The 12622-nt window shown below is 40.6% G+C and overlaps 1 protein-coding gene across 4 annotated transcripts in view; it reads right to left on the reverse strand.

Moving 5' to 3' along the window:
* The window catches only part of MACROD2 (mono-ADP ribosylhydrolase 2), a 992621-nt gene that overhangs the window by 358496 nt on the left and 621503 nt on the right, over positions 1-12622 (reverse strand). For all 4 annotated transcript variants that reach the window (XM_079969959.1, XM_079969958.1, XM_079969957.1 and 1 more), the window contains exon 8: positions 10802-10875. In XM_079969959.1, the coding sequence (XP_079826085.1) occupies positions 10802-10875 (74 nt within the window). The remainder of the gene's footprint in view (positions 1-10801; positions 10876-12622) is intronic.

The following is a 12622-nucleotide window of genomic DNA, read 5'->3' on the forward strand; positions in this document are numbered from 1 at the left end:
GGCCTCGCTGCTTTTTCTTTCGCAAACCTTCAAAGCCTTTCACAGCAGTTCCTGACAGAATTTATGGGAATACAATAGCATGCCAATTAAATAAAGTCAACTGACTGCTAATATTATGTCTCTAAAATGTCTTCATTATTAATGGAAAGCACTGTTGTGCGGCAACATGCCAGCGGAACTGAAATGGAAAAGTGACCCAGTTTTGCTAATTCTTGCACTTGTCTGAAATTTCCTTATCAAATAAAATGAGGTGGCCTCCACTTTAAGCATGCCTATCAAATCTGACCCATATTAGTGATAGACACTTTAGGGGCTGCCAAGCAGTACAAACCAGTACTTGATATACATTTATACCTAGCTGACATTTCATAACCTGTTCAGTCATATGTCATTGCATTCATTAAGACACCATGGAGAAGTAAGGAACAAATATAGTGCAACATTTTATTCACACATTTCTTATTACTGTTACATAAAAAGCACTTAAAATCCAAACCAAAATGTTCAACATGTTGTTAATAAAATAAAGCTCTCACTGGAAGACAGAGAGAAACTGATATAATCAGCACTAGTTGCCATTTATACGCCACTGAAGAAGACTGCAATATTGAATCAAAATTGGAAATGTTAGGCACCATGCTTATTGATGATTAGATCAATTTTTCTCTCAGGCCTCATTCGAATGCCACAGTAAACCATGGCTAATTGTTTACCCTGACTGTGCCGAATCCATACACTTTGCTATTACCTGCTCATACTGGAAAGCAACAAACCATAATCCCCGACATAGCGTATTTTCCTCCCCAAAACCCACAATCTGTAGACAAGAGGCTTTGTTTTTGTTTTTGTTGGCTTACTGGTCATTATTTGGTGGCAGCAGAATAAACCATGACCCCAGAACAGGTATATAACACTAACCTAGGGACTGTGGTTTGTATCATCTGTGTGTGAGAGCAGAAGAGGCTCAACCACAGTAAATGATTAATGGTTGCTTACCATGACAGACTTTCTGTACTAGGCCCTGTCAAGCACTGTACATGTCCGATTTATGTTACCTGACCACAAAGATGGAGGCTGTTTTAACCAGGGCTTGGTTTACCAAAAGGGATAAAGAAGCCCTGGCCTAGAGCTTGTGATTTTTATAATACAGTCCACAGGTTTCCCCCTTAAAAATTACCAGTGAAATATGACTGTTGCAGATACCTGGTTAGGACCCAATTTTTTCTGCTGGTTTTGACAACGATGCTGGTGCTGAAGAAAAACACGTTTATTAAATAGCCTCTACTGAGCAATTTTCAGGAGGTCTGCAGAGAGAAATGTTTTGAGAGACACTATTTTCAGTTTTCATAGGTAAGAACAGTGCTTTTTTTCTGGGGACACACATACCCCTAAACATTTTGCGAATCTTTGCACTTTTGTCCATTTACTGTACTTATTTTTCACAATTTGAACTATAAAATGGTGATTTTCTTGAGTCAAAATGAGAGTATCCCTAAACCCCTTTTTTTAGAAAAAAAAGCACTGGGGAAGAGTTTAACTTTGTCCTCTTGGTAACCATAACACATTTCTCCCCACAAGTATCTCCTAAGCTTTGGGTGCCCCGCAAAAACAAACAATTCTTCCAGGTTTCTGAGGGCATCCCTAGATGACTCCAGCCAATTTTTTCAGTATTTACCTCTACTCTGTACCCTGCAAATCACAATAGTCTCATTACTACTTTGCCATATTGCTCTAGGGAGAGCATTCCACAATTGGGGGCCATCACTAAAAAGGCCTTCTTTCTTGTAGCCATCCATTGAACCAGGATTTGGAGAAGGGTCTCTGATAATATTAAAGCAGGAACGGGGAACCAGTGGCCCTCCAAATGTTGCTGGGCCAGAACCGTCTTCCACCCCAATTAGAATTACATCTTCCTTCCTTCCTTCCTTCCTTCCTTCCTTCCTTCCTTCCTTCCTTCCTTCCTTTTACCACCCTTCATCCTAGATCTCAGGGCAGTTCACAACATAAAAATACAATATTAAAACACAAAAGTCAGGGATGATGGGAGTTTAGTCCAGTAATATCTGGAGGGCCTCAGGCTCCACATCCCTGTCTTAAGGTGCATGTAAGTACAAAAAGGGGACGCGGGTGGCGCTGTGAGTAAAACCTCAGTGCTTAGGACTTGCCGATCGTATGGTCGGCGGGGTGAGCTCCCGTCTTTCAGTCCCAGCTCCTGCCCACCTAGCAGTTCGAAAGCACCCCTAAGTGCAAGTAGATAAATAGGTACCGCTTTATAGCGGGAAGGTAAACGGCATTTCCGTGTGCTGCGCAGGTGCTGGCTCGCCAGAGCAGCTTCGCCACGCTGGCCATGTGACCCGGAAGTGTCTCCGGACAGCGCTGGCTCCCGGCCTCTTAAGTGAGATGAGCGCACAACCCTAGAGTCGGACACGACTGGCCCGTACAAGAAGGGGTACCTTTACCTTTACCTTTACCTTAAGTACAAAAAGAAAGAACGCATTCCTTCAGGTACTGAGGTTCTCAACCATATAGCACTGTGTAGTCCAAATCAGCCAAAATTGGGTGTCCTGGAAATGAATCTGAAGCCAAAGTTTGTCTGTCATCCATATGCCATCTAGCCTGAACACCTTCCATAGCTACCTGCTGGTTTTACTGATCAGCTGGTTGACAACAATAAACACATTGTCATTATAAATCTCCAGTACTTCATTTTCAAATTCTATTAACCATAGCATTCCATTTTTAGTTTTGCCTCAGGTGCCTCTCTTCTGGCTCCAAGACAACCATCCCTTGAACTCTTACCAATTTTCAGTTATAGCATTCATAACGCCAGCTCTGTCATTTCATATCAGCTGGACAGACATCTTTAACCTTCTCCGAAACTTCGTCTAATATCTAATCTATGGAATATTTGACTGTTATCACCTTAACTACTGAATGTCAGAATCATACATTTCCTTCTGTATCTTGAAATGCTGGATTCTGGCAAGAATTAAACCACCTTTCTTATGCAAGAAGACACTTTGAATAAAAGACTCTATAATGATTTCACTCAGAACCGAAGTAAGTAGGACACAGTCATGTGTCTTTGCCTTAATATCTCTCTCTCTATCTATCTATCTATCTATATATATATAAAGGTAAAGGTACCATTAGGTCCAGTCGTGACCGACTCTGGGGTTGCGGCGCTCATCTCGATGTATTGGCCGAGGGAGCCAGCATACAGCTTCCGGGCGCACGGAAACGCCATTTACCTTCCAGCTGGAGCGATACCTATTTATCTACTTGCACTTTGACGTGCTTTCAAACTGCTAGGTTGGCAGGAGCAAGGACCGAGCAATGTGAGCTCACCCCATCGCGGGGATTCGAACCGCCGACCTTCTGATCGGCAAGTCCTAGGCTCTGTGGTTTAACCCACAGCACCACCCGCATCCCTATATATATATATATATAGTCATCAGCTAAAAGCGCCTTGTTACTAGTGTGTCAGTCTTTATGCAGTACTTAAGCTGCTCATACATTCTAGCTGCTCATATTAACTTGCCGTTTAGAACACAGTCATATGAAATCTTGAAAGTAATTGCTTATTATCATTAGTATTAATTCACAACAAAGAGTTTCAGTCTTCCTCTACCTGTAAGCAGATGAATGCTAGTGTAGTGAGCACCTGAAAAACATTATTCCACTACTTTTTCTTCAGCTAGAAGGCAAAAAACCACTGAATTATTGAACTTCTAATGACAACTATCTTGCTGAGTCAGCCAATGAGAACTCAGAGCTGGGGTTGCCAACCTTTTTAGACATGTGGGCACATTTGCAAACCAAAGAAACTTCCGTGGACACATTCACACATTGCACCCAAATGTAATCCCTCCCCACTCCACAGCAAAAAAATTAAGCAACCTGTAACTCTGAATATAGTCTTAAGTCACTGGACACACAAGAGAATTGGTCTTAACTATCAGATCCGCTGGAGTTTTCAGTCACTTTGCTGCTAAAAATTGAAAGAGCTTGGAAGAGTGGGATGAAGGGAAAATTGAGCTCAGACAACAAGGTAGAAAGCTTGAGAAAAGAAAGTATGGTTCCAAGAAGGTGGCACAGATGCCAAAGCGAGATGGCAAAAGGGCAACTGACCAAGTAACCTGAATTGGGCACACCAACCAATTCAACAGTACAAAATCACAAGCTATGACTGCCCTACCACCAAAAGTGTGAAATTTAAAAGGATAAACTGTGGCATAAATATAAATACAAATGTATAATGACCCCTTAAACCAGCTCTGGATAGTATGGGTGGAAGCAAATGGCTGCTGTTAAAACTGAACTGATGATGAAACTAACTTATAGGCGGTTGTCTGTAGGCTCCAGCCATATGTTAAACTTCTGCACAAGCAGCACAACCACTTCCCCACAACTGTTTTGAAATCTGGGGAGATAGGGTACGTGGTGGCTGCAGATAAAATGTAGGTTATAGGTACCCTGCTGTGTATGCTTAAGCAGGTAGAGGCCATCTGCTGACTCCCCTGTAGCATAAGGTTACCAGACGTCCCTGTTTCCCAGGGACAGTCCCCGGATATACAAATCAGTCCCCATACAAAATACATTGAAGTTGAAAATTGTTCCTGGATTCATTGAAAAAAATCTGGTAACCTTACTGTAGCAGTTAGGGATGGGCACTGTGGCATTGCTTCACAGCATTACCCAGCCAGTCTGCTGATCTCAAGGGGAAATACTGGAAACACAGGAACTGCCTCACTACTGAGTCAGATACATCAGTGGTCCATCTTCACTAAGATTTCACTAAGATTTTCTTTATTCTGAAGTATCTTGAGTATGCCTTACTACAACAGTGGAGCCACTGACACCCTGAAGCAAGCATAACAACAATTATACTCTGATTTCAAATAGAAGCTTTGTTTTCTCTGATATTCAAGGAACAGTTGCCTACTTAATCCTACAAAATAAAACATATCGTGGAAGGTGTCAACTGTGAGATGGGAAATGTAAATATCCAAGAACCCATACAGCAAAGAGCTTTGTTTTAGTGGCACTAATTAGCAATTATGTAGAATTAGGTCATTACTTACAATAGTACATTCATCATACACAAAGCTTTACAGAGATGTACCGACTGGCTTCTTGGCTCTTTAGAAGCCTCGGGGGAGGTGAGTATCACATAATGGCATCAACAATTATTTTTTTTCTGAACAGTGATACAGAAAAGAGTTTATAATTCCCTGTGAAGTGTTTTGAATTACAAGTGAATTAATTATCTTAGTTTTGGCTTACAAAATTGTCCTCCCAGCATCACCTGGGAATCTGAGTGTGATATGCTGCGTGTGGTTTCAGAATTAAAGGTAAAGGTAAAGGACCCCTGGCAGTTAAGTCCAGTCGCAAACGACTCCGGGGTTGCAGCGCTCATCTTACTTTACTGGCTGAGGGAGCCGACGTTTGTCCACAGACAGTTTTTCCAGGTCATGTGGCCAGCATGACTCAGCCACTTCTGGTGAAACCAGAGCAGCTCGCGGAAACACTGTTTACCTTCCCGCCAGAGTGGTACCTATTTATCTACATGCACTTTGACGTGCTTTTAAACTGCTAGATTGGCAGGAGCTGGGACTGAGGAACAGGAGCTCACCCCATCGCGGGGATTCGAACCGCCGACCTTCTGATTGGCAAGTCCTAGGCTGTGTGGTTTAACTCACAGCGCCACCCGCGTCCCACAGTTCCTCCTGGTACTGTGACAACACAAATGAGAGATGAGGAACAAAAGAATCCCAAGTTGTCTGGGCTCGAGTTTGTTTGTTGTTGATAGAGTTATCCTCCAAGCAGGGCTCATTGAGTCCTGAAAGATGTGAGCCAATGTAAATACTTACACATCCTCCTAAGAGAGTGGGTATTGTGCATCTTTTCTACTTTTAATAGATATGTCATAATTAAAGAGACACAAAAAAGATTACTGAATGAAGGTAGGCTCAGTCTTGAGATCTCATAAGGGGGGGGGGATACATTCCTCTGTGGCTTCTTTAGCATTTGTGAATGTGATTTGTCTGGTGGGATATTTCAGTTTAGCCATTGGGGAGAAGAGCTAATTCTCTATGAAGGAAGCCCAAGAGGAGTGCCATAACGTGAGTGAATCATTGTATTTTTGTGTAAAGTTGAAAAGCCTACTTTCCCCATTACTGACTTAAGCTAGATGACAGTAGGGTGATGGCTGATTTTCATTTCAATAAGCAGCCTGTGATTACTACTTTAATTAGAATATAGAAATAGAAAGCAGCTAATTTTGAGCTACCCGAAGAGAATGTTTTAAAAAGGGAATATAGTGTTGATAATCTAAGGATCCTTACATGCAAAAGCGACTAAAATAGAATACTCCAATGCCATTAGGAAGGATCGGCAAAGTCCTTAAATTAAGATCATGCTGAAAATATTCTTACAAAGATTGCATGCCATTCACAGTCTCTGCAAGCGGTAGCAAGACACCAGGAGGTCCAGGTGCTTACCCAGGCTTGTGTTTCTGTTGGGAAACCAAGGCACAACAGAGACCAGTGTCTTTAAGATGTAGCATTTATTCTACACATATTTACACCTCTGGGTCTACTTTGGAGAGAGTTCTGAGCATTACATCTCAAGAACTACTTGTTCCCCACAGCAGCACAGCATTGCAGCCCAAGGCATCCTGCATGATGTCTCCATGCCTCTGTTCCAGCCTCCCAAGATGGTTCTGTCGTGCATGGCCTTTGCCTGGAGTTCCAGCTCCACCCTGCTCCTTCCCAAATACCCTTGCCGGGGAGAAAACCCCCCAAGCCTTGTGCAAAACAACACTTTTTTTCCCCTTTAGGCGCAGCCTGCCCGCTTCCCCTGTTTTCCTACCTCATGGAAGCTGAAATTCTAAACCTTTCTCAGCTCATGGTAACAACGGGAACTCCCCTCTCTGCCCACTACCAGAGAATCTCTTGCCCTGGTTTACATTGATGGGTTAATGACTAGCTTCCATTCTTAAAGACTTCTTTCCCAGCCTGGAAAAGAAGCTTAGCCTGTATCTTCCTTTCAATACTCCAAATATTATATAAATTTTACCATTTATTCATTTCTAACACTCACTAAAACTAGCAAACTCTCTTACCCTAGATCTTGAACAATATTGTTTCTTATTTTCCAAACACACAACCTAAGCAAAGGTTTATGCTTTGTTAAGAAAAAACAGTAATCTATTATGCAAGGTTTTTTTTTGTTTTTTACCTTGAGAATGCTTAACGAACCTTGCTAAAATGAGGAAATATAGAAAGTGGAGATGAGGTTCCCTGCTGATAGATGTAACATGGAAAATAAATAAATAAAGGTTTATTTCAACCAAAAGGACCGGCTTGCTCATAAGCAATCCCTAAAAACAGGAGACTTGCAATAAATAATACAAAAAAAGTAGGCTGATTTTGTGAAACTATTCAGCTCTTATCGCCATGTATAAGAGAGATCTCAGAAGTATTGTGTACTTTGCAGTCACAAAATGACCCTAATCTACCCATGTATATTAGTGTTCTTCATTATAGGGAAGCGACTACCAATCTGGCCATTTTTATGAGGTGATTAAATTTGTTTTTTACATTTCCAAAATCTGTAAAGAACATGAAAAGCCTATCTGTGCTTTGTACTCTGCATTAAAATTTTCATAAATGATGCATCCTGGCCAAAAAATATCCTGCGTCTTTGAACACTTTGGATCAGCCATCGGATTTAGCTGCCTCAATCAATTCAAAATGTGGTATGTGGGGCTCAGCCCCTGCTGCAGTAGAGCCAAAGCCCTCATTTTTCCAAAAGTCATTCATGATAGGACATTTATATGTTTCATGAAACATTTCACTATACTGTGATTTGATGCACATGCTTAAATAAATAAATATGCCAATAAGTAAATAAGTAAGTAAGTAAATAAGTAAGTAAGTAAGTAAGTAAATGGTGTTATATAATGCTACACAGGAAGAACACTTAAGGACACCCAAAGCTTCCTTCTCATAATAATAATAATAATAATAATAATAATAATAATAATCAGTATTTCTGCTCATCTGCTCTGGAGGCAAACTGATTAGAAGTCTCCCTCATAGAGATGATGTCCTTTTCTGAGCAGAGGCCTGTCACAACTAATTTGCTGTGCCACCAGTGAACAATAAAAGACGAATAACTCAATATGTAAGCCCTCAGGGCTGGGACTGTGTCAGTTCAATGTTCTGTACAGCTTCTACTATACCACTGGTGCTAAGTAAGCATTAAACAAAGTATCCGGTTAGAAAATAAAATCAGCAGAAGATAATAATACTAACCAAGAAACTAAACAAAACCTCAAGCACAAGGAAAATGTGGCTTTAGTCAAAACTACTAATTTCATTAAGTCCTTCTCAACACTGTCAAGACCAGGCCACTGGCAGAACGTCTTTTACACAGAACACAACTTTGAAACAGAAGTGATAAAAACTTCAGCACAGTGAACTGCAAAGATTTCTACCAAGGAACGGGAAACTGACACCATTAGCTAGAAAAGCTGCTCTTTCTTTGTAATATTATAATGAGCAAACAAGTGGTACTATCTCTAACCTTGTCAAATGAGCACCAAAAACAGCATTCTATCCATTTGAGGGGCTTAATGTGCTTTTCTTGAACGCATTTCTAGAGGGTAATTTCCTACAGGACAAGGCCCAATTCTATTCTGTGATCTGAAGGATTCTATTAAACCCTCAGAGTATTTTGTAAAATGTGAAAATGTAGTTTACCAAGGAGATAACCTAGGAGGCTGCAGTGAATTAGCCTGGTACTGCTGACTATTGCCATTCTTGTGAACTCAATGCAAAGGATTTCTACACTTACAATATATTGCCATTTACTAACCTCAAACTCGATTTACCCTCTAGCTGCAAGTCAGCAGACTTCAGTGTAAAACATGGCCAGAAATTAGTTCCACTAAGGGCTGTATTTCAATACCAGATCAGAGCAATTCGTAAAGAACAACTAGATACGAGTCATTATTTACTATATGTGTTTCTCAAGGGAACCTGGTGTAGATCGGCTTTAGTCAATGCTGCTGCTGTGGTCTTCCTCCTAATGGAAGTGCATAAATTGTTTCCACCATGCTGAGTTCTGCATTTAGTATGCAGTAACTTTTGTGCTATATTGGAATAAGAGACTTTGGAGAGGTGCTTGCTAATTTGTATGGATTGTTCATTCAATCCTAAATACATGTGCTTGAACTCCCATGGAAATAAACAGAACATACTGTCTTAGTAAATGTGTTCAGGATTATAGCTGACCAGCTTTGAAATCCTGAGGGGTGTATGCGTGTATGAGCCAAAACAGTTATCCTGATGATTAAAGAATTAACTCTGGCTGTAATCCTCACCCCAGTTGCCTGGGAGTAAACTCAATTGAATCCAACAGGACTGACTTCTGAGTAGATATGGCTGTCAGTCACTTTTTACAGTTAGATAGTCATACTTACTTTCTCTTAGCTATCCAAGGGGAGCAATTAGTCCCCCTTAAGTTTTATTTGAGCAGTGGAGTACCAGGTTTTCTTTAATTATTGTCCTATTGTTCTAAGACTATTTGCATGTGCTTAAAAAATGGTTTGCTCCAAAATATGGATGATGGAGAATTTTGTCAGAATCAAAAATGAGTTTGGAAACGGCCACAATCTGAATGTTTGTCGGAGGTCAGGAACAGAAATTGTGCAAGCAAATACAAGCACTATATGCTTGTTTATCCAGTTCACAAATGTTAGGCTATTTTCTGCATTGCTTTTGACGTTGCCCTTCCAAATTGATTATGTAATAAATTACATAATTAATTATATTCGCTTCAGCCACTGCAAAGAGCAAGACAAAAAAACAAGTTTTAGCAGAAGCTGAACTGCAGCAGAACAGAAACAGGGCAGGACAGAAATCATGGCCTCCTTACATCCCTGAATTCATGAACTATGAGCCAAAGAAAAATAGCCCCAAACGCTAGTTGGCAACTGCTTATGCAATCAATTGCACAATGCCACAGTAGGTAGAGTCTATAGCAGTTTTCAGGGCCAGCCCACCCAGGGGTGGCAACCTCCTCGGGTCGCAGGAACCACAGGGGCAGCAGATCTTTATTCCCCGCTTGTTATTGAGGCAGATCTTCACTCACCCCTTCTTCCCTAGCAGGAAGGGGGATGCCATTTTGTGGTTTGCCTCTGGGACCAAAATATCTCAAGCTGATCATGGCAGTTTTCATCTTACTGCTTATGCACGAATTCTTGCTCAAGCGAAACAGTCATACAACATAGTATATCAACCAAAACTTATATCAGCAAAGGATGCTTTCTATATGCAGTTCTATATGCGGATCTGTTCTATCCACAACAAAATTCCATGACTCATAAGGGAAAAAGGTGAAATGCTAACTGCAAACCTTACCAACATAGATCCCAGCACATAGTGGCAAATTCTAAGTGTTATTGAGTCAGTCTTCTACATTCCCAATCATAGCTGACAAGAGATTCAGAACTACCAAGTCTTACATTGCTTTTTATATACATGACAAAATAGCAAAAACCTTGGAGGGCAATTTGTACCCTTTCACACTGCTAGAAATAGTTTACAAGCCAGGTAATAGTTTAAAAATATGGACATTCTGTTGTCTGGCTAAGTAACACACAGTGACATCGGGATTCATTTTATATACTACCCCCACAATTCAGGAATCAGTGCAACTGTTCAATCTCATGGTTTCCAAGAAAATGCAAAGCTCAGCATAAAAGATTTTGAACTTATATCTATAGCCATACCTCATGATAATTCTTGCTTAACCATTCCTTGATTGTGGTAAGTGCAATGATTGCAGCTGGCTCGTTTGGAAAACCTAAGCAAAGAAAGAAATAGAAGAAATAGTTTTTATCCATGCAGCTACACATATTTAAACATAACAGCATAACTTGATGCAAATATTTTATGCATATATGTTCAGATAAGCTTTGGGATAACCTTTCCTGATTTAAGAGCAAACCTTTATTTGTAAGTGAGTTGACCCATTTTGACAGCAGATTTATCTGACATCTTCAACTCTGTCTTTGTTTAAAAGCTAGTTACAGTGCAAGTCAATGCATGTTCACTCAGCAGTAAGTCCCAATGCATTCAATCGCATTTGCTCTCAAGTAAGAAATTACAGGATTGCAACCTTGGTTTGCTGGTCAAAGAGGATCAGAGCCTGAGGAACAGCAAACCACAGAATGGAAATACAGGAGATGAAGAATTAAGAGAGACAATGTTGAGTTAGGATATGACCATAGTAAGGGATTAAAAACAAAAACAACAACCCTGTGGAGAGAAGAGAAATATGCATTATAATTTAATAATTATATGTGGTTACAGGGTGTACAGGATGCTTAAAGCAAATTCATAAAACAGTTGCCAGCTATACCTTTTATTTATTCTAGGCCTTTCGAATTAGCAGAGCCACAATCCAAAGGGAACATGAATGCATACTCAGAGAGAGTACCGGTAATTTAAATGTTTTTGTGTGTGTAAAATACAAGAATGTGCACATAATCCTTCCAAATGTGCACATTTCCTGGTCATTATGCATAGTCTCCAACAATCCTTGAATAATGAATAATCCTTGACTTAATTTTGTAGATTCTCTGGGTACTATGGATATTCTCTGGTCAGCATGCACAGTCTTCAAACTATAGTTTTGGCATGTGGTGTATATCAACTAGAAGTTAAATACTCTACAGTTCCCCAATTGCTAATATCCCACGAAACCAGTGGCGTAGCGTGGGGGGTGCAGGGGGGGCCGGCTGCACCGGGCGCAACATCTGGGGGTTAGGGAAATCCACGGGTTAGGGGGGGCAAATCCACGGGTTAGAGGGCGCAAATCCATGGGTTAGGGGGCGCAAATTACTTGCCTTGCCCTGGGTGCTGATAACCCACGCTACGCCACTGCACGAAACTGAGGCCACGGAAGTAAAAGTTTCCAAGTTGTACACCAGGGTCAATGTGTATGAGAGAGCTCTAGGCTCAGGCTCACACAGCAGGAAGTGATGTAAGTTTATAGTTGCATCATGATCCCAGAACTCTGTATGTATATGTCAATGTACGCTGGAAGAAAATGATGGGGCCGCAATTATTCCGATTCATTGTTCTGGTAGGTATCATGTACCCCAATTATGTCAGCGCATCTCAAATCTCAAATCCAATTCTCCAATTCTCTTAGGCAGAAACCTTTCCTATCCCAAGTCATAAGATATAATGTACTGTGATAAAGTACAAAGTGCTCCCTTTGGCCCCTTCCATCTGGATCCTTTGATCCTTTGGATATTATGGAAATAATTAGGAAGTGCAGTACATACTTTAAAATTGGTTCTTATCTTTCCTCGCCATCATTAGTAGCTAGCTCTAGATTAATTAATTCCAAATGTGTTATTGCTAAAAATTATTCTAAGGTTGCTTCCATCTGCTGTATAGCAGGTCATTGACATACAAAGAAACAAAACATTAATACTGATACTGCTGATGGATCCTGACAAAAGCTGGGTTTGCAAGATAGAAAGGTTATGCTACAGATTAATTCTCAAAGTAAGATCCCAAAGTGACATTTTATTCTGTAT

The sequence above is a fragment of the Podarcis cretensis genome, assembly GCF_951804945.1.
Source record: "Podarcis cretensis genome assembly, chromosome: 3".
NCBI lineage: Eukaryota > Metazoa > Chordata > Lepidosauria > Squamata > Lacertidae > Podarcis > Podarcis cretensis.